The sequence below is a fragment of the Arvicanthis niloticus genome, chromosome 2, assembly GCF_011762505.2.
Source record: "Arvicanthis niloticus isolate mArvNil1 chromosome 2, mArvNil1.pat.X, whole genome shotgun sequence".
Lineage (NCBI taxonomy): Eukaryota > Metazoa > Chordata > Mammalia > Rodentia > Muridae > Arvicanthis > Arvicanthis niloticus.
The window spans coordinates 85,019,218-85,042,085 of NC_047659.1; the positions used below are offsets into that span (position 1 = coordinate 85,019,218).

Here is a 22,868-nt window from a genome sequence, read left to right on the forward strand (position 1 = left end):
CTTTGATTCATTGTGTGGTCTACATAGAGAGCCCATAGCATGGACACTGGAGCATGGTCCCCACAGGGATGCAGTTGGCTAAGCATAGCCCTCAACAGCCCACCTCCTCTCCTGGTGGGTCTTTCCTATGGTCTTCCCCTTTGAATTGAATCCCCAACATGGCTGCCTAACTCAGGATACTGAATTAGAGAAATAGTCTGTTGCAATATAGACTTGTGACCCAGAACTTGTAAAAAGCTGTTTTGTCCCCCCAAAAGCGTCAGTGGGCACAGTATCTTGCTTTGTAGTTCTCTGCAGCGTGAATGTCTCTATGGTTCTATGCACATTAGCTGTTCTGAAAGTAGGCTTGTCTCCTATATCAGCCAGTGGTATGGGAGATTTTGTAGCTGGCTGCGCCTCCTGCATACATGGGGGCGGGGGTCATATTTTTGGAATGGATGTCATTATATTCAGATGAGAAGTGGACTAGAAATTTATTTTTGTCCTGCTTTTAGCCTCAGTTCTCTCAGGAATCTCTCTTTCACATGACAAATAATCTTGGCTTTCTCTTGGATCAAGCACCGAGAAAGGAGAAAGGGCCCAGCGTCAGTATCTCTCTGTGTGTGTTTTCTTTTTTAAACAGAGTTAAAAATAGAGTTCTGTGCTCTCAGATAGAAAGTGTCTTTTATAGCCTATCAACACATCTGTGTTTGTTCTCTGTGGGGCACGCACTTTCAGCTCCTTGAAGACAAACACCTGACCTGTTCTTTCTCTGGCACTGGATCATGAGCCTCTTCTCTTGTTAGCCCTGCCCTCGCTGCTTAATTTGGCACTTTTTGTGATACAGCTTGTATCAAAGAGAAGGAATCCCCCTTTATCCCAAATCCTGGCCATATCCAACCACTCTCCTTCCTGTCCCCACCTTTGGTTGTTTGGAGGGTGGCTCCCAACAAGATTCAAGTGATTCATCCTTGAGTTTTCTGACTCATTTTGTGCTGCTTTGTAACTGGCTTCTCTTGTGATCTTCCAGAATACCAGGCTGCTATCCTACATCTGAAGAGGGAACACAAAGAAGAAATCGAAAACCTGCAGGTATATCTCTTTGTTTCTACTGAACTGGCCTTCTGATGATTATCTTTCCCTCGTGCAGAATATTTAACTAGATAGCTTCTGCAGCTACCAGCTGCCAGTGGGTGAAATCCTTGCATGTGGCACTTAATAAACTCTGGTTTCTAACTTTGAAAAAAAATTTCCATAAATGCCTTTGGCTTTGGCTAAAAAAGTGATTATGTGTTTTAAGTCAGGAAAGAAGACAGAGCATTGAGACTTTTACTGCTCATGAGAAGCATTTTAAAACTTGATTTAAAATTCTCCACCCTGTAAATCATTTCTGTTCCATGCACTTCCCTGCAAGCCTCATAGCCGCTCCCTGGGGTATGATTACAGTGCAGATGAAGGGCGTGCTGAGTCATTGCGTCCTCAGGGCGTGCTGACAGGTGCCAGTGGCTCGGTCTCTGTTTGCCATCTAACTATCTGTGTCTAGGGTTGATGTTTGCTTACAGGACATATGGCAGGAAGTTCAGAATCTTAATTTCAAGCTGCGGGATGGTGAATTAGACCTTGAGTCTAGTTTATTAGTGGGCGGTAGCCCTGTGTATTACCCAGGAAAGAACAGCGGCAAATTTGAAATAAAACTCCTTGCTCCCTTAACGGTAATTCGTTATTTGCCACTTTTATCAGTTTGTGGCTAAAATATCTTTCCTCCTAAATTTTACTGACAAATAGAAATTATAATTCATAGTGCATGGCATGTTTGGAAACAGTATGTATTCTGGAGTGACTAAATTGAGTTTATTTATAAGTGTGTTTCGCTAATGAACTTATGGGTCGAACTTGAGCAGTTTGCTTTTGTTGACAAATAAGAGTTGAATCTAGTTTACAGGGCACAGCGTGTTTTGAAATGTCATTTTTTGTAGCCTGACGGGGGTTCTCACTTTGTATACTTATTCTTAATGAGTAGACTCCAGTCTCTCCGAAGCGTTTAGGTAGGTAAGAGCTACTAGAGTGGCCACTACAACCAGTTACTTTGACTCACTTGGCATACCTAGCTGAAATTCTATACCCTTTGACCAACCTCTCCTTAATTATTTCCCTACCTCTCACCGTAGTAGCACATTAAACTTTCTGTCTCTGTGGATGTGACTTTCTTAAATCTGACATATAAGTGAGATCGCTTAGTATTAATCTTTCAGTGCCTGGCTTATTTTTCTTGACATCTTTCAGGTTCATTCATATTATTGCAAACTAAGGATTTCCTCTGTCTCTCTCTCTCTTTTTTTTTTAACAACTGAGTAATATTCCATTGTTTATATGCATAGGCCACATTTTCTTTATCCTTTTGCACCAGATGGATTCTGTATCTTGGCTTTTGTGAACAACGTTGTAGTGGGCGTAGGGCTGCACCTATATCTTTCTTTTGGTACATAGTAATAGCTCATTTGTATGGTGGCTTAGCTGTGAATAACTCTACTAGTTCATATTCCTGTGAAGAAAGCTTAAGTTAATGGCTCTCTCTTCACCACATCTCTGCCAGCACTTGCTTTGTTGTTGTTGTTGTTTGGTAATAGCCATTGTGACAGGTGAGAAGTGATACCCCACTGGGCTTCTAATTTGTGTTTCCCCCAATAATTACTGACCTGAACATATTTCCGTATACCTGCTGGCCGTTGTATGTGTACTTTTGGGACCTAGCTATTTCTTTTCTTGTTCCCTGTTCTGAGATTGATCATCTGCAGTCCGCACATGTTTTGTTTACTAACTGCTAGTCGTTTGCTAGTAGATGTGCATAAATCCTTCTTCTCAGCTTTCTACCCTCTGCTTTCAAGTGCAGTTGGAGGGGTAGGGTAGCTAGGTAGCTCAGAGACCACCAAGTAGCCACCCACTGAGCATGGTTCAGTCCCCACGACCCACATGGTAGAAAGAGAAAAGTGACTCCCATGTGTTGTCTTCTGCTTTTCACAGGCATGCCATAAATGAGTACATGCTCACAGGCATGCCCACCTACTCACACACAAAATAGTATACATACATACATGCATACATACATACATGCATACATACATATATACTTACGAAATAAAAGCAAGTCGTTTTTAAAAAAGCTGCGACACTGTATTGGGCTATCCATGAAATCATTGCAAACCATATAAGTAGCTAGTGTACAGATACATGTCACACCCATTCACACAGATTCACGCGGTTTGTAGCAGGAATGAGTTGATTTAACAACAGAACAAGGTGGAAAAGCACATCTCACTCCAGGGAAAAGGGATAGACTGCGGCACTCACTTCCTTTGCTGTAAAATGACCTCACTTCCTTTCTTCTTTTTGGGGGGATGGAAAAGGTTCTGAGCTGACAAAAGGATTTGAAGTTGATGGCAGATGAAGAACCATTAAGAAAAGGGTAGGTACAGAAGTGATTTCGTGGACAGGGCAGTGGTCAAGATCATTTTGTAAATCAGCCCTGCGATGAGTGGGCTAACTCCATGATATTCACAAAATGTGTGGCTTTTGAGTTATTACTCTGGTGGGCAGTGAGCTAAGCATGTCACACATCCATCACGCTGCAAAATGCTCTGATTCTACATTTCGAATGCAGAAACATTTGGCATGTTAGCCAGCATGCCAGTGCTGTAGTAAACACCCAACACGACATCCCCAAAGCAGAAAATGGGTTATTTTAGCCTCACGGTTTCAGTCTGTGGTCATTTGTTGCTGTTCTTTGAGGTGTATTGTGGTGAGACTGCGTGGTAGGAGAAGCCTGTTGACTTCACTGAGCATGTGAAGCAAAAGGAGAGACTGAAGGGCTCAGGATTCCCACTGTTCCTTCCAAATGCCTGCCCCCTCCCTTCTGTCCGCTAGGTTCTCCTTCCTTAAGAAGGAAGCTTCTTCTTGTCCTATAGGCTGAGCACCAAACGTCTAACTTAAGTGCTTTGAGGGAACATTGGACATCTAAGCTGACATCTGGAGATGGGGAAATAAAGAGTAAATGACAGGAAAAAAAATGTAGTGTGAGGCTGATTCCTGTTTTAGATGTGGGTTAGATTATGATATCATATCATTAGCATCACTGTATGCTAACAAATTTTCATAATCACACCTCAGAGGTGTTGGAAAGTAAATTTCTTAAATCATTATCTGTTTTTTGATGCTATTAGAAAAATTGAATTCTTTGTACCCCAGATATATTGTTTATGCCAAGTTGCAGAAACCCTGTGGCAAGCTACTGGGAAGCGGCAGTAGGCCCAGTTTCTATAGCTATTTCTTGAAGCATGTCTGCACTCACAGTTTCAGTATGTGAGGTAGCCAGAGGTCAGTGGTTTGCCCTCCCCAAAGTATTTTGTTTCAAATATAGCACTTTAAAGCTTGAAGTAGGAATCCACATTTTAAATGTAGAGATGTGTATGAAAGAAGCAGATACCACAGACCAAAATCCGGACTGCCTGTCCTTGTGAATTCTCTCCAGATATCACCCCTACTGACAACATTCTTTAATGAAAGCACATCTCACATCACTCATGGAAGGTGATGGCCAGGAAGACTGATGCTTTGATGCTCATGTCTTTATGCTTGATGCCCCTGGCAGCCCTCATTTATGGTTTCTTTGTTATTAACAGGGCATGGAGAAGTCGGGTGTTTCATGACTTCCTCAGCCTGCCTTTCTATGTCATTTTGGATCACAGAGGAGTCTATTGCTCACTTCTTCCTCCAGCAATGGAAACTTTCTATCTAGAAGGCTCTGGTTAAGTGGCTCATCTTTGCTGGCAGGCACATGAAGGCCAACGGTAGAGGAACACAAAGTTTTCAGCTTCATTCAGCTCTCTGCACCTGACAGTTATTGAGTAGAGTAAGAAAAGGGCTTGGTCCTCAGATTGGCTTTTCCAATGTGTACTCTTACAGACATAAAGATTTTTATTGATTTTTTGAATGAATCCAATATTGCTGCCTTGTGCTTCTCCATTACTGTGTAAACTCAACTGTTTGGCTGTTGTTTCTCTCCAGGGAAGGAGGTTGTGGCAGCTCAGACATTTTCCATGATGTTATCATTTCATGTAATTTATAATTAAATTTACCACAGGAAAGTTCTTTCTTTTATCTCTCTCCCCCAAAATATATGTTCCTTTCAGTGTACCCCACCGTCAAAGTTTGGTCACTTCACGATACTTAGCACTGTTTAGTTGAGGTTTCGATAACCTTATGGTTTTGGCTTCCTTTGGGAGGCAGAACCTTCCTTTTTGTGTTTTCTTAGAGCTTCTTGCCTGAGAAACTTGTGTGTGGGGTTTGTAGAAAGCATTGCTTACCAAGTTCATGATCATTGGGTAGAAATAGTTCAGACCTCTTAGGCATTTGATCAAATTCATTCTCTCACAGTCCAATAGATATTCCTTTAAGGTTGCTTAGGAGCTAGGATTTGGAAATCACAACTCTGTCATAGCTGATCTGTCTTATTGCCACTTGAGGACTGGGAAAGACATCAGTTTGTGTTAGATGGCAGTGTGAGAGAACTTGCTTTTGGTATCAGGACTCTACTTTCTTGTACAAGGACCATATGAAATTGGTACCTTTTCTGAGAATTAGTTTCCTGGGTCTCAGCAACCATATTGATCAATGGGTTTGATCATGTTGGTGGCAAAGCTAACACCACCACTCTGTCCAAGGGATGTTGAGTAGGACACACCCTGATGGCCGTGGTTGTCCAGCACATGCACCTGATGGCCTTGGTTGTCCAGCACATGCACCCCGATGGCCTTGGTTGTCCAGCACATGCACCCTGATGGCCTTGGTTGTCCAGCACATGCACCCTGATGGCCTTGGTTGTCCAGCACATGCACCCCGATGGCCTTGGTTGTCCAGCACATGCACCCTGATGGCCTTGGTTGTCTAGCACATGCACCCCGATGGCCTTGGTTGTCCAGCACATGCACCCCGATGGCCTTGGTTGTCCAGCACATGCACCCTGATGGCCTTGGTTGTCCAGCACATGCACCCCGATGGCCTTGGTTGTCCAGCACATGCACCCTGATGGCCTTGGTTGTCCAGCACATGCACCCTGATGGCCTTGGTTCTGCAGTACATGCTCAGCAGCTGCTTTTCATTTGGCTTCCTTGGATTAAGCCTTTTTATAACTAGACAACTTGAGCTTAGAGTGCCTTTGAGCTTTGTTGTTGTTGCTATTGCTATTGAGTATGTTTTGGGAGCGTTAGCTTACTCTTTGAATGTAACCGTCCCATTCTCTTCTGCCCTGGTGCTCAATGTCAGGATGGTCTAAACCGGTTTTTCAGTTTTTCTACTCATGGCCACATTTCACTCTAGAATATTTTCACGCAATCCTGTTGCTCTGAATTACTTCTCTATTGCTGTGACAAACTCCATGACCAAAAGCAACTTGGTATGGGTTGGGGGTGGGGCTGAGGGCCAGGACAGGTTTATTTGGGTTCTATTTTCAGGTCACGGTCCAAAACTGTAGGAAGGCAAGAGCTCAAGCAGAAATGGAAACAAAAAATGGAGGAATGCTGCTTACTAGTTTTCTCCTGGCTCGGCATGCTCAGCTAGCTTTCTTGTAAAGCCCAGGCTAGCTGTTCACAGTGGGTTGGGTCTTCTCACATCTATTAACAAGCAAACCAATGCTCCATAGACATGCTACAGGCCAACCTGATGCTTCAGTGGAGGTTCCTGCTTCCCAGGTGACTTTGTGTTGTATCAAGCTGGCAATAAAAACTAATGAGAACACCTGGGCATTCGGTATATAAAGCACGTATACAAATCAAATGTCTAGTCATAGCAAATAATAAAGTGGTGGAAATATTTATTTTTGCATGAATAAATTTTGGCCAAACCTTTGATATTGAGTAATGTAGAATATCTTCAGCACTTTTTAGAGTTTATTGATTTTTAGATTTTATAATTAACAGTGCTGAGATCCCCACTATGCATCAGCACGAAGTGGCAAAAGTGTATTTAAGGTCATTTCAGAAGTCACTGGAAATTCTGTTCTAATCCCAAGCCAAAATGCATTTAATGATTTTTTTTTAATGCAACTGAGTTCAATTCAGGAACTCAGACATTAAAAACATTAACACTAGACATTCTATGATTGCTCAACCAAAGATTGTAAATATAATGTGCTAAGGAATGATGAGAGGAAAATACTAACGTGTCTGTTTTCTATAGAAAAGCATGTGCCTCTGTGAGAGTGGAAAGCTACAGTGAAAACACTGTAGTTCTTAACATCCCATTGCCTTCTCTGAACTGAACTCTTCAGGCAGCATTCATTGGTTGTCACGTGGCACGCTGACTTATTCAGTGGGAAGAGATCATTTGTACGTTCAGTTGTGAAGTTGTGTGACCCACCAGGGTGAGTGCCAGTAGAACGACCTCAGATTCATTGCACGGTTGCTTTTAGTTAATTTTTGGTCATTTCATATTCAGAAATCTCTTAACTGTTGTCAAGTTTTTCATTACTCCAGTATCTATTTTTCAAAAGCTGTGCACTAAACCAGGTTTCCCCGAAGCCTGTTCTGCAGAACAGCAGCTTTGGGAAATGCTTCCTCATGGAAAGTTGGTGGCTTACAGTCAGTTAAGTTTGAGAAATATCTACTTGTTCATTTAGTGCAGGTTTGCCTTGTTGGAAAAGAACTACAGAAATTTGAATGGCCCCCTCTCTCCTGCAGAAACTCCTCCTTGAAACTCCATGCTTTGTCACATAATGCATTCTTTCTATGCATACGTTGCTTTCTGATTTCCACTCAATTCTTTTGAGAAGATTTATTACACATTTGTGTTGTGAGGCTCTGGTCACCCATTTGCTTACTCAGGGTATTTCAGAGGCAGCAAGGAGGTTTGGGGTTTCTCTCTGTCTAATACAGTGCTTACCCAATTATCTGTTGCTGTGATAAAATAGTGATCAATTCAAATGCAACTTAGGAAAGAAAACCTTTTTTCTTCTTCTTCTTCCTCCTCCTCCTTCACCTCTTCCTTCTCTTCCTCCTCTTCTTCCTCCTTCTTCCCCTCCTCCCCTCCTTCTTTTCCTCCTCTACCTCCTCCTCTTCCTCTACCTCCTCCACCACTTTCTTGTCTACCTTTACTTCCTTCTCCTCTTCTTCCTCCTTTTCCTCCTCCTCCTTCTCTTCTTTCTTCTTACATGTCAGGTCCAAGTCCACCATCAAGGAAAGTCAGGCAGAACTCAAACAGTATCTTGAAACAGAAACCACGGAGGAACTGTCTTTTGTCTCTCTTAAGCTCATGCTTGGCCAGCTAGCTTCCTTATAGCTCAGAACTACCTACCTAAGAGATGGTTCTACCCACTGTGGATCATGCCCTCCCATATCAATTAACAATCAAGACAGGCATGCCCACAGGCCATTCAGATCTATTTTTTTTCCTCAATTAAGACTTCATTCTCTGGAGATTCTTTTCAACATGTGGGTTACAACCCCTTTGGGGATCACATGTCAGTTATTCTGTATACTAAATATTTACAGTATAATTCATAATAGTAGAAAACTTACAGTTAATAAAGTAGCAATGAACTAATTTTAAGGTTCAGGGTTGCTAAAACATGAGGAACACTATTAAATGGTTACAGCATTGGGAGGGTTAAGAAGCACTGCTCTCAGGTATGTCTGACAATTAAAGCTGACTAGGACAAGTATCTAGCAAAGTTCTTGGTTCATGGATTATGCACAAATGTTTATTGCAATTTATGCATGAAAAGAACTGTACCCAATGTTCATTAAGTCCCCATTGTGTGCCAAACATAAGGCCTTTAAAGACTGGCTTGTTGGAAGTTCTAAACTAGTCAATGGTGAACGTGAGTTTAGCCCCGTTCGGTAGGCCTGACTGGGAAACCTTGCCCTTTCTGTTAAGCAGTGCAGCATCAATCCAGAGAGCATTAGGTACCTCTGGATTCTGCTCCATTCTTTACTGTGAATACCATGAACTTGAAGCACATATTGAGCTCATCTTCCCTTCTTCTAAAAAGAAGAATCAGGCTATATGGTCCCTAGTAGAGTCTTTGAGTGCTACTCTAGGCCAACTTTATGGTTCAAAAAAAAAAAAAATTATCCATCACATTTCAGCACGAGATTGGCAATTCAGAAACTCTAAATTCCTACTTGTGCTCCCCCTTTAAAATAAACAAAAGCCTTTTAGCTCCTTCTAGATGTTGTCCTTGTTAACCATTGAGCATGCTCAGTGGCCTGAGGGGAGCTGTTTGATGGATTTCCAATTTTACCCTCCATGAAGCCTCTGTTTCTTGGAGCCTTATCAGGTATGCCTCTGACAGAAGGAAGCAGCTCCTAAAACTTCTGTGGAAGATCCCAGTCCCCTCTTAGAGTCAGGAGGGAAGTCTGAATGCGAGGTGAAAGGACTTATCTGGATCTCTATATTTTTTCCATTTTAAAGCGAAAGAAGGAAAACAGAAAATATTTCCTGTGTCTTCCTGTGGAGGGCTCGATAATTTAGCAGTCATGTCTAGGGCCAGTCCTTTCAGCGGTTTGGAAGTGTCCTAGAAATGACAGGCTGTTTGGTTTGTTCTTAACTGATACTCTTTGGGTTGTGGGATACAAGGAAGCGGAGCAGCCAGCACTTGACCTTCCCGTTACGGGAAGCCTTTTGGTTTACTCCATCCATCGCATGCTCTGTTCCTAAGTGAGGAGAAACATCACGGAGCCATGGCCTCTGGCATGCTCCACTCATTGTGCAATCCGGTCACATTTATGGTAACTCCCAGGGTGAAATGGTCCAGGGATAGCTGCCAAGTGGAAAATTAACGCAGGTTGTACCTTGTCTCCAAGAGAACCCGATGCTATGGTGGCCTCCATTAGGGAAAACTTGTGGGTGTCCTTACTTTTCCATCTCTGACTCAGTTCATGGGTCTCTTTCTCAAGGTTTACACTTTGCCATTGGAGCAAACAGAGTGCACTCTGCCCATGAGCTCATACGCTAAACTCACAAAAAATGTTAATTTGAGATCTGTTCACGTCTGCCTTTGTCTTCACCAACACAGCACATGGAAATCATAATTTCTGAGAGGACAAGGGAGTAATTTGGGCATTAAACAAAACTGCCACAGATGTGAAATATGAAAATTTTGTAAAAACCTCCCTGGTATTCCCCTACATGTTTATATCAGTGTAACTAAGATGCTAGGGAAAGAAGATAAAGAATGTCTGAAGGGATATTTTCATCCATCCTTTTGTTATGCATCATGAGTACAGCAGAATCAGTCCTGTGTGTTTGCTGCTTTGCAGATGCTGGGCCCAAGCCCTTCAGGCTCTTTAGAAACTCATGTGCAGACTTGGAGTTGAGTTCTGATGGAGGCTGTGGAGTAGCTGGTCCCCTAACACACGCAGGATCCAGGGTACCTCAAGCTGAGCCTTTGTCCCCAAAATGCAGACATTGTCAAGCCTTGCCCACTGACAGGGAGCTGGGATAGAATGAGGGATATGTCTATTAGTTCCTGGTAGCATGGAAGTTTGTGCTAACTTATTACTGCCTTGTCATATACGATCAGCACAAGTCTTCCTTGAATTGCAGAGTCATTGCTAGTTAGGGAGAAAATCTTTCTAAAATATAACCTGATATATGTCTCTGATTGCCATAAATGGTTGATAATTTTTTATTATCTTTGTGGAAGCTTGTGCATTTGTTGGTATAGTTCCCCTAGTTTTGTCTTAATTTTCTTTATTTGGTATGAATATAAATATTAACAGTCTTAAGTGAGAAATGTGGTTTTCTGTCTGCTAGGGAACCTAGTTTCATTTTAGAAGCAATTCCTAAACAGACCACGAGAGGTCAGGCTGACCCTTTTACTTTTAGAACCATGTAGGCTTTTTTTTTTTTTTTTTTTTTTTCCTTGAAAAGAATGGGCTTTCAAAATAAATAGTTCAATTTAATTACTTCATAGAGAAACATCTTCATAAAATGTGTGCATGCTTATACACAGAAATAGGGCTTAAATCTGTCTCCAAAAGTGATATAGCTTCTCTCTCGTCTAAATCTGCGTTTCTGTGTATTCATCCAGACATCCATTGTATATGACAAAAGACAAAAGGACACATAAAAATGAGTTAAGAGACTATTTCATTTAAATATATTTATTTTGAAATATATTTAATTTTTCATCTATTTTGTTTAAAAATAGGAAAAGAAGTCAGAGATATCCATCAATCATTCATTCTTTCAGTACATATCAGTGAATGTAATGAACGGAGTGAATTGGGTTTTGGCGCTTTTCAGAAGCTAGACGAATCAGGATAGACTTTTCAATCATTGGGATGGGGAGAGGAGAGGGGAGGGGAGAGGAAGGGAGAAGAGGGAAGGAAAGGAAGGTGAGAGAGGAAGAGAGGAGTGGAGGGGTGAGGGAGAGAGAGGAAGAGAGGAAGAAAGGGGGAGTAAGAATATGACAATATCTGTTCTCATGGGATGTTGATGCCGAGTGTCTCTGAGGTATGCTCTGAGAGGTGTGACTTTGGAGGGAAAGGGCAGACACTATTAGGAACTGACAGTTTGAGTGGGGTGTAAGGTGCGAAGAGCTCAGCTATGCTAAAGGCACAGAGAGCCTGGTTCCTAGTGCATAGTAGCGTCAGACAGGGCAACAGCTGAAAGGGAAGCCTTCAAGTGGGACTTTCCAAACTTCTTATACTGTGTGTTAGGATAGGAAAGCCAGTTTTACCAAATCCTAGGTTCTACGTTCACATGTATGTGAGACCTTGCAGTCTTTTTTTTTCAAGTCCTCTAGTTTCACCCTGAAGACAGTCAGATCCACCGGCTGGTATTGCGCTGAGAAAGAAGCCGATCTGTGTGTCCAAAGCTCTGGTTGTTGTTGCTGAGTTGGATTCAGGACATAGAGGGGCAGCTGGAAAGGGTAAGGGTCATTCAGGTCAGATGGCTTCAAGGTGCAGGCGTGAAGGGCGAGGGATAATCTCTGGCCAGGAGCACTTATACCTATGCCAGTGGCAGCTTCTGCTGGAATCAGGGCTGCTGGGGCTCTCTCCAAGTCAGCAGTTCTCAACCTGGGGTCCCGACCCCTTCGGTAGTCTCATATCAGTTATCCTGCATATCAGCTATTTACATTTTGATTCATAGCAGTAGCAAAATTATGAAGTAGCAATAAAACAGTTTTAGGGTTGGGGTCACTGCACATGAGGAACTGTATTAACGGGGGCTGCAGTATTAGGAAGGTTGAGAACCACTGCTTTAAATATTTATAGCTTGGTGCTGCCTGTGGGACCTAGAATCTTGTAAGGACAGAGTAAATATTTCTCAAACAAATTACTGGGGAGGAAAAGGGTGTTTATAACATACTACTATGTTAAGTGACAACTGGACGTATCTTCCATAGATAGGTAAGCCCATTATACATACACCACCAGACAGCTGGGTCTATCCACAGGGGGCAGTTTCTTACAATACCTATAGGTATCCATGACATGCAACTGAACTGTGTGGGGTTTTTGTTTGTTTGTTTTGTTTTGTTTTAGCTCAATGTCCTATTTGCTGTATAGATATAATAAACAACATTCAAAGTGTTCAGAAAACATACAGTTTTCAAATTCAATAGAGGAAGTTCAAGGGTTGAATTGCTAACATTTGACCTGTCCTGACGCATAAAGCAGTCGGTTTTACATGGCATAACTGAATACTTTCACCTTAGAAGACAAGGACATGGCTGGGGGGTCATGGGGAGGCTTCTCTTCTTGGTGGACAATGTTCTGAGATGCTCTCTGAGAGAGTGCATCTGAGACTGTCACAAAGCATCACCTGAAGACTGAAGTACTCACTTGACATCACTCTTCAGAGAACTGTTGAAACATCTCAGACTCCAGTGAGGACAGTTTTCCAGCTTTCGGGAAAATCTATGAAATATAAAATCATTGAAAACTGTGTGCTCAACTCGAATTAATATTCCCTGGCCTGGTGAATAAGCTACAGAGATCATTCATTAGTTTTTCGGACAGCCCAAATTAATGTTTTATTCCTTCAAACATAATTATGGCTGACTAGTGATTGTATTAATCCCTATATTACAGGCCTTCCTAAAGTCCTTTGTAGTCTTGCTTGCTCATAAATTGTGATGGCATTTTTGCTCCTTCTTCTCTTCCCCTTCTTCTTCTCCCTCTCCTTTTCCCCCTCCCATTCCTTCTGCTCCTCCTTCTTGTGCAATGCATCAAATCTACTTCATAAATCCTTTATAGTAAAAATTTATTTTTCCAGTTACAGGAATGTGGAACTGTGGGCACAGATACTGGAGAATGATTAGAAGATAAATCAAATATTTGAGTTGTATTTGTTAAATATCTTTTCATAACAAATGTACGATTGGGTAATTTCTTATTTCTCACAAATGCAAGCTTTTAAATTTATCACTGCTAGACACTTATGCCTGCACTTTTGCCACCTCAGACTTGTGCTGTTCAGGTGGCTCAGCTCTTAAAGCTGGTCTCACGACAAACTGCATCACCTTTAACTATCTTAAGGAGTGGGAAACCTGTGAACATTATGATGTGGAACAAGGCTTCCTTTTTGATATTCTGTCCTGAGCTCAGAAAGTAACACTGGATCCCATCTTGATGAGTACAGTATTATGGTATTGTGATTTTTTTCTGTGAAATCTTAATGTTCCAGAGAAATGGCTCACTCTTAATAGTTGGAAGGCCCCAAACCAGTGCTTTTTCCTCTCAGGGTGAAACAATGGTAGATGGGCTCCAAACTGGGGAGGGGAGAGAACACGGTTGCCTTACAAATCTGGCAAGATCAGCCACACCAGGAAAACCAAACCCAATGATGTTTTATGGGTCTGAATTTATGTGAGTGCCCAGGATCAAAGGGCTCAAGTCCCCCTGGACTACAAGGTCCATAGTTCATGGCAAAAACTCATCAAAAAGAACACTTTAGTCGTTTAAACTTTTCATTTTAATCAGCCTCAGTAATAAAAGAGCCTTTAGGTGTCCAAAAACATTCTGCAAGATCAAGAGGTTGTTTTCTCATTTCTCCACGCAGTGTTCTTATTGGATCCATACAGTGCCCATGGCCTCAGAGTGTCAGAGGGCCACTGCCTCCACACCGTTTGCCCTTGTGGGATGGTTCCTTTCGGTTCTTCTAACTGTGCATTATGTGACAATAAATTATGGCAACTGACGGAAGGACCATAAAATTTTCACACCATTTATCAAGCTCCTTCAGCCATTTAAAGCTAAGTCTCTGACAGCAAGCCAGGGACTAATGTTTAGACAGAAACACAGTCCACTGCCCTGTGCCTTGACTAGCACCCGGAAACAACTCTGCAAAGGAGAAAGAACACAAACCACATCACAGCCGGGAAGACAGTAAGCGCAGTTGTGCTTTTTGACAGTACCTCGGCCACACCACACGTTCTTCAGAACGCACAAGGGGAAGTTTGTGAAGTTGCTAATGCTACAGAAAGAGCAAGCGTGTTCTTGATGGGCGGAGCCTGAAACCGCCCGTACATTACAATGTCACAGTCTTCAGCCTGAGCAGATCAGTTAGGGAGCTGGACAGAAAGGTGTAAATTGCTCAGAAAATATTCCTGAGAATGTGGAAGGCTCAGAGGAATACAATGGCGGGGGTCAGGGTGGGGAGTTGTAGACCTATCAACATTGTTTCTCTTTAGTTGCTTGTCGTTTTGCTTTGTACACACCCATTGTCTTCACCCAGGAAAAGAGACTAACTCAGCCAATGCTCTTCCACACAGTCTTGGGTATCATTCTTTGCCTTCTCCTGCACTTTTGGGCATTGTCTGTTCTATTCTAGGCACGTGTCTTCCATATTCTTAGTAATGAATTCAGCCATCCTTTTTACACTTAGATTTCTTCCTTCAGCCACACTCTTCTTTCGGGAAAGTTCCCAAACACTGATTACAAGCCACAGTTCCCCACACCAGTTTCCTTCTGTTAACAGTTTCTCTGACACAGCTCCTCAAACCATGCTGAGGTAACTGTCCAGTGCTGTCAGTGATCTTGGACCCGTCTCTGTTGAAATGGGTTGTAGAGCAGGTGCTGACGTTTCGGGCCTGTATCTTGTTTAAACACGAGAGACAGTAGAGTTGCCAGTTCCTTTCCTGGAAGCCATCGGCCATACTTCTGCAATGTCTTTTCTGTCCTTTCAGGTTCAGCTTTGCCTCACCCTCAGCCCTTCCAAAGGGGCTTTAGTCACTTGGCCTTGTCGCTCAGGGATTTCATGTTTACCTCTGCCCTGGGAGCTGTCCATGTTTGTTTGGATTCGTGTCTCTCCCTGAGTTCCAGCATTGCATCTCTGACTTTTTCTGGAATATCGGAAAAGGTTTTCAGTATCTCATTCTAAAACTTTTAAAGCCAGAGCACCCGAAAAACCAGTAAGCCTTGGATTTAAGGGGCTCCACATCTTTGTTTAGTGCCTCCCTCTGGTTCATAGTGTGACTTACCAAAGTGTCTTTCTGTAGCTACCCTGTGTATGTGAGGTTTCACCGTTTTTTTTTTTTTTTTCCCCTAGAAGTCATACCAGAAACCTCAGATGCATCCTTAACATCTTTTTCTCTGTCAGCCAACCTTAGGTTGGGGAAGGCTTCAAGGTCCTTTCCCTACCCCTACTAAACCAATAGCCACTGATAGGTTCTGGGAAGTTAGAAAGCACTGATATCAGCTGTCTAACCACTGAGGAGCCCTAATGGAGAGTTCTAAGCCCAAGGTCACACAGTTTCAGCATCTTCTTGATGGCCAAATGATGCTACTTGTAGCTCGCTATTCCTGTGATGTACACATCCTTCCTACAGCCTCACTCTATCACGTGAATTTAGTTAGGGCTTTAGCCTAGCTTACACACATCCAAGCCCTTCTTGGATCATTACCCGTCACTAGTAGCAATCTCCAAAGTCTTATGGTTCCCACTGAGGCTGGTGCTTAGAACCTTTGAACTTCAGCTTCCTACCTATTTTGCTTTATAACTTCACCATTTGCCTGTAACTCCCATTCTCCTTCATTGCGTGTTCACTTATGGAGTCCAGTGAGATCTCACTAGTATATATAAAACATTTCTCATGCCACAGGGCTCCCTTCTCTGAAAGCACGGGCTCCTCACACTGTACTTACGCACCTAACAGACTCTTGAAAATTATTGGCACACTCTTGTCTACTTTCTTCTACCTGTCTCCTTCAGTGCCTCCAGCAGGAGGGATTGAAGCCTTTGACAAAGAGTAGACACTTGTACTTACCATTACAGTAAGATATATATTAGTGAATAAGTTAACCCCAGTAGTTTTTTCTTCTTTTTCTTCCCCTATAGTAGAACAGTGAGTGGTTTTCAAATTCAGAGACAACAGTAGAAACAGTAGTATGAAAACTATCTTCCAGAAAGTTTGTTTGTTTTTTTAAAGATATTTGACAATTTGTGGTTTTTTTTTTTTTTTTTTTCTGGTAGAATGGTGTTTGTACCTTGAGGTCATCTTAGGTGGAAATTACCATATGTTCTAGATTTAGACAGTTATTGTGAGTGGCCATTTATATTAGTTAAGGTGTCTGTCACATGTCTGTGTTCATTTGTGAATTTTTTATAGATGAAAAACCTCAAAGCTGTTGTAAGATGTAGCTTAAAGGCTTTTTTTTTTTCTCTACATCTAATGGAGATGACACACTTCCAAAAGAAATAAGGTGACTAGATAGAACAGCCAACCACACTTTGAGAGTTGTTGTGGACTGGTTACAACCAGTTAGCAACAGGAGAGCCTGAGATGATATGATGGAAGCATTGTGACTGAAAGCTAAGTCTTTGCCCAGTCCATTGCTCCATCCCAGCTGTCATATGGAACTGTGGCTAAGGGGGATGGAGGAAGGACTGGTTTCACTCTAAGTGGAACAAAAGCCATTATTATAGCCTACACTGGAGGGTGATGTTGAGAATATACTGCCTGACATTTAAACATACAAGTTTAGAGACGTTGTCAGACATATAAACAGAACTGAGCACATTTCTGTTAGGAATTCACAAATTGAAGAAGAACATAGCCACATCTTTGAACCATTTATTTCGATTAATTTTTTTAAGCAAATAATTGTTCTTAAGGTCAAAATATAGTATATGTTTTCCCCCCTCCACTCTCATTCTTTATCATGTGTGGTTTACTTTATAAGTCTCAGATGAACTTCTATAGGTTTGTGACCTATGGCTAAATGTTCACATTTATTGTTCTTTTCACTTCAGACTCAAATCTTGGTCTCCAATAGCATCACTTGCTCTGTAGCTCATTAGCAACCTCACTACCTAGAAACGAGACAGAGATCTTGCCAGCCATTGGTAATTAATACCTTTTGGAATGCTCCTTCCCCCTATTTCCCCCGAATCCCTGCATCCAAGCACTTCTGGTTGCAAAAGATTTTTAAGAAGAACATTACCCTGACATTAAGAGAACATTGCTGGAGACTGCTAGAGGATATCACCCGGAAATCCTGAGAGCATAAAGCCAGTTAGACCCAGGCAGGGAAAGATGTTCCTCCTTGATGAATTCCGTTTGCAAAATTGGATTATTAGTATTTTCACCACAGATAGCTCATGTTTGGACTTAATGCTACATTATTATTACCTATAAATAATTAGTTAAAAGTCCAAAAAAATAAACATGAAAGCAAACAGAAATGAGAAAGTGATTCGGACTAGTTTTATCTTGTTTTGTAACGAATATAGTTGAGATTGGATTATGTTTTAACAAAATTTGGAAGAAAAAGTGATCTTCTTGCCAATCTTTATAAAAATCAAAATCCTTTTATTCCAAACACCTCGACCACCCTAACCAGTTTCATATGCTGTGTCAATACCGTGTTCAAGTGCATGCACCAGGAAACCTTCTACGGCTCTGATGCACACTGCAGGAAAGGGGTTGGTCCAACTTGGAATTCCTCGTAATCTAAATATTTAGAATGTGAGTGCTTTGTAATTGTTTAAGGCAGATAACTGGCATAGTCACTTGGCATCATCACTTGGCTAGTTTATTTTCTCCTGAAGGGTACATGGTAGAAGACTGAGAAGTTATCTCTTGTAGCTGACACGCCCATTTTATAAGACAGCAAAATAACCATCATGTGGAACAGCATAGCTGTCATGTGCTTTGATGGAACTTTACAAGGTTGACCCTCTGTTTCAAGTTCATTATTAACCTTTGTATGACATGTGGAGGAGTTATGGCTGGACTTTCAGGTAAGACTGCCCCCATCTCTTTATCCTGTTCATATGTGCAGCTATAAAGTCTAAGATGGGTTGCGGGGAAGAAAAATAATAGCCATACATAATCCTCTGTCACAATAAATTTGAAATGATATTTAAACATTGAGCAGAATTAAGATATATGATAAAAACATTCTGTACATTACATTTCATTTTTGATCAGCTAGAAAATAAGACTTATTTAAATTCATGTCATCTACTTACTTAGGGTAAGAACTGGTCTTGTAGCAATTATCCTTTGAAAAAGTACAAATTACAGAGATGGGTATCAATCAGAATTAATACAGTTTAATGGCGAGAAGAGGGAGGAAGGAGAATGAGGTTTGTCTATATTCCAGGAGAATAGAATGAAGTCAAAATGATCTCTTCTGAGTTCTTCTGACAGCATCTTTCTAGGATGGTGTTTCCTGTGAATCTCGATGTTCCAAGGATCATCAGCCATCTCGTAATCAGAACACATGTTCTGCCAAATCCAGCTTATTATCTTAACTGTTTAAGGCATCAGACGCCCTAGGTTTATAAATATATAATTAAAGCCACTACTTAAAAATAAACCTAGATGGGGGATTTACATTTTTTCTTAATTCATGTTTATACAAAGAACAGATCTGTTTTTAAATAGTACATCAGTTTTCTTTGAGCTCAAATAAATTGGTGTGACACTTTGCTAACACCATGTCTAGAAACAATGGGTATTGATGCCCTTTGGGGTATAGAAATCCTTTTTTTGGTGGAGTTTAGAATTGTGCTGTTACACAAAATGGAACTGTTTTGTGGCCCCACTGTTGTATGCAGGCTGGGTTGCTGTGGATGCACTTGATAGTTTTCATCCTATGAGTTCTAAACATTCTCAATTGCAAGGATCCCATATGAAGCAATTCAACTCAAGGAACATTTCTGTCCCATCTTAGACCCCTAGATGTCTGTTCTTCAGTAAACTAAAGTCCGTTTGTACAGAAACTTAGAAATATTCTTTTCACTTCAAAGGGAAAAAAATCCATCACCCACATTGTATTGCATGCTGTGTTCACCATGGTGAAATATATTGAGAAAAACAATTCAAAACGAGAAAAGATTTGTTTGGGCTCACAATTTTAAAAGTTCCTGGTAGGCCAGCTTTATTATTGCAGACCCAAGAGTGTGGTGAATCAAAGTAAGTCATCTCACAGTAGACAGGAAGCAGAGAGGCACAAGAAGGGACCAAGACCTCATTCCCTGAGGACATACCTGCAGCCTCTAACTAGGCCTCACCTTCAAAGCTTCTAGGCCCTTCCCAACATAATGCTGCCATATGGGAACCAAGGCTTCAGGAAAAGAACCAGGGCTAGGTGGATAAATTTCATGTTCAAACCATAGTAGGTGCTATGTCAAGGTTCTTTTTGTTATTCAAGGCATTTCTATGCCAATTGTCTGTTACACTGAAAGAGAATTGGGAACTACAACAATCAGTGTGTGTGTGTGTGTGTGTGTGTGTGTGTGTGTGTGTGTATGCATGTGTACGTGAGTGGCACACATGCATTTAAAATAGCTGAAGTATATTCATCAAAGTAAATACTTTCATTCTCATTCTTTAATAATGTTAGAAGAACAGTGCTCTGAAATTTTTTTAAACAGAAATGTGGCATCTGTTCACAGTTATGGCAATATTTGGTGTACTGAAGAATGTTTATCTTGACCTATTCTGGGTCACTTCATTTGTTGACTCTCATCTGGGCCCTGTGTGTATTATATAATAATTTAGCTGGTTGAACCAGTAGACAAAACAAACTCAATGCTGTCTTATGAGATGAACCTAGACCTAGAACTTGGTACTTCTGACTGCTAGGATTTCATGAGATTTAAAGAAAAGATCATTGTCACCATCAGCTGTGCCCTTACCAGCTATGAGCTTGTTAAAAAATGATCTTAAGGATGAACCAGTCCTGTCCTCTCAGGGACACCACTCAGTCATCACCCCTCTTTTCCTTTTACCGAGTGAGCCCGGTGCTCCCAGACAAAATAACTAGAGACTTCTCAGGACTGAGGACATTAGAAAACTCTTCATTAATTCAGCAATATACACTCTAGGGGTACATAAGAGAACAAGAGACAAAAATGACTTCAAGAAGTTGACACATATTGGGATGGTAGAAAGAAAGAGCATAGGAGACAGGGTAATTTTAGACATAGCAAGAGGACCAAGATTCTAAAACCACCATAGAAAGCTCCAAAGGAGTTTGAGGGGAAAAAATATCTACCAAGCTGAGTAATTTGGGGGTGCCTTAAGCTATTTATGTGTGAATCTTCAGTACAGTGGTGGCAGCCTAAGATAGATGTTTGAGAAAATATGCACAGGGGTTTGTAAACACAACAGGAAGCTGTAGTCCTTTGTAGCAGTGTTTGTCTGTGAACGTATTAGCACTTTTATCTAGATAAGGGAGCAGTTTCAAGTCCCAGTATTCTGTGTCTTGGTTTGTTCTTTCTTCCTTCCTCCCTCCATCTTGTCTCCCTTCTTCCCTCCCTCCCTCTTTTCCTCCTTTTCTCCCTCCTTTGTTAAAACATCTCCAAGGCAAAAAGAAACAAAAAATGCTTCAGGAAATCTCAACAGAATGTCTCACATGCATACACGTGATTCTGGCTTTTTGCATGTACAGTACAATAAAAACATTCATCCTCATCATATACATATTCAAGTTAGCATCAGTTGTGTAGTAAATAATGGATTTTATTCAGCCGCAGTGTTTTTAGTATTTTATACCCTACCATGTAAGCATAAAACATAAACATCTGTGTAGGGGCCCTCTGGGTCGTAATCTTAGCTTATGAATGAATGTGAATTTTCATTCCCAGCAGTCTGATATTATATAAGCCACATGATGTTTCTCAGCCACAATATTTATTTACTTATTTCTTAGCTTTTCTGAAGTTCTAAATGCTTTTTATCTTCCATGAAAACTGTATTGGAAAACAAGGCAAGCCATAGCATCCTAGTTTTACAGATTAGGAATTTTTTGCAAGAATGAGAAGCAACTGATACTGATAGAATTATAGTCTTCATCTTGGATCCCTAAAGTATATGAGACAACTGATTTAATTGCACCAGGGAGCAATTCTGTCTGTTTTGATTGTTGATGTTCTATGTAGCTAAGGAAAAAAAATATGAGCATGTTGTTTAGAAGCCAATTTTAAAAACCTTAAGTAGTCTTTTACACTAATACTCATCTATTCTTAAGGCTGGATTAAGGAAAACAGTAATAAAATAAAACCAGGCATGAGATTGCCACTCCCAATATGAGTTCGACGCAACTGCTCTTTCTCACACTCAGGCTTTACAAGAATGGGCTCATTCCCAGCCAGCTTCAGGTTGGGGGCAGCTTCAGGGAGTGGGTCCTTTCCTTACCGATACTGAACTAGTGGCCACTGATAGATTCTGGGAAGTTAGAAAGCACTGCCATCTGCCGTGTCACCACTGAGAAGCCCTAATGGAGAGTTGTAAAGCCAGGCTCACACAGATGGCCCTGGTTAAACTCACTGGATTTATAGAAGCACAGGAATATGGCAAAGGGACTTGTAGGGGAGAGCTAGGACTGATAGGGGTGGAAGAGAGACAGTAACGGTGAGAGAGGAATCAGAATGAAATGGATACTTGTGGGAAAATGTCAACACAACAATTTTAAAAACTTGTTCAGTTGATAGATGATGTTAGATTTATTTTTCTTTCAGAATTGTGGAAACTTTTTGAAAAATGATTTATTCTCTTACATATTGCATCCCAACCACATCGTCTGTCATCTTCCTCCCTCTGTCCCCCACCTCCTCCATCCCCCACTACCTTCTTTCTCCTCATCCACTCCTCTTCTCTTTCCCTATAGAAAAGGGCAGGCCTCCCATGGATGCCAACCAAACTTGGCATATCAAGTTGCAATACGACTAAGCACCTCCAGTCATATTGAGGTTGGGTGAGGCAACCCAGTAGGATGACAGTGGCCTCAAAAGCAGGCAAACACACCAGCAGCCACAGCTCCCTCTGTTAGGAGTCCCACAAAAACACCAAGCTACATAACTAAACATATACACAGAGGGCCTAGGTTAGATCCATGCAGGCTCCTGATTTTCTGTTCAGTGTCAGTGACCCCCTATGGGTACAGGTTTGTTGATTCTGTGGGTTTTCTTGCTGTGTCCTTGACCCCTCTGGCTCTTACAATCCTTCCTCCCCCTCTTCAGCAGGATTCCCTAAACTTCACCTATAGTTTGGCTGTGGTCTCTGCATCTGTTTCCATCAGTTATTGGATGAAGCCTCTTTGATGGCAGTTTAGTTAGGCAACAATCTACAAGTATAGCAGAATTTTCATTAGGCATCATTTCATTAATATATATATATATATATATATATATATATATATATATATATATATATATATATTGCCAGCTGTGTTTGCTTCTGTGCTGGGTCTCTGAGGTTAGGATACTGGCCTCTGATTTCTGGTCCTTTAGGGAATGGCAGGAATGGGCTCTTCTGGCATGGGTCTTCTGCTAGACTAGTCATTGGTTAGCCACTTGCACATCATGTTGGCAGGACAAATTGTAGTTTGAAGGTTTTGTGGCTGGGTTGGTGTCCTGAACCCTGCATTGGAAGTCTT

At 41.4% G+C, this 22,868-nt stretch overlaps 1 protein-coding gene across 4 annotated transcripts in view; it reads left to right on the forward strand.

Moving 5' to 3' along the window:
* Fmn1 (formin 1) overlaps nt 1-22,868 on the forward strand; it is a 381,486-nt gene that overhangs the window by 154,440 nt on the left and 204,178 nt on the right. For all 4 annotated transcript variants that reach the window (XM_076929458.1, XM_076929459.1, XM_034494159.2 and 1 more), the window contains one exon: nt 1,010-1,071. In XM_076929458.1, the coding sequence (XP_076785573.1) occupies nt 1,010-1,071 (62 nt within the window). The remainder of the gene's footprint in view (nt 1-1,009; nt 1,072-22,868) is intronic.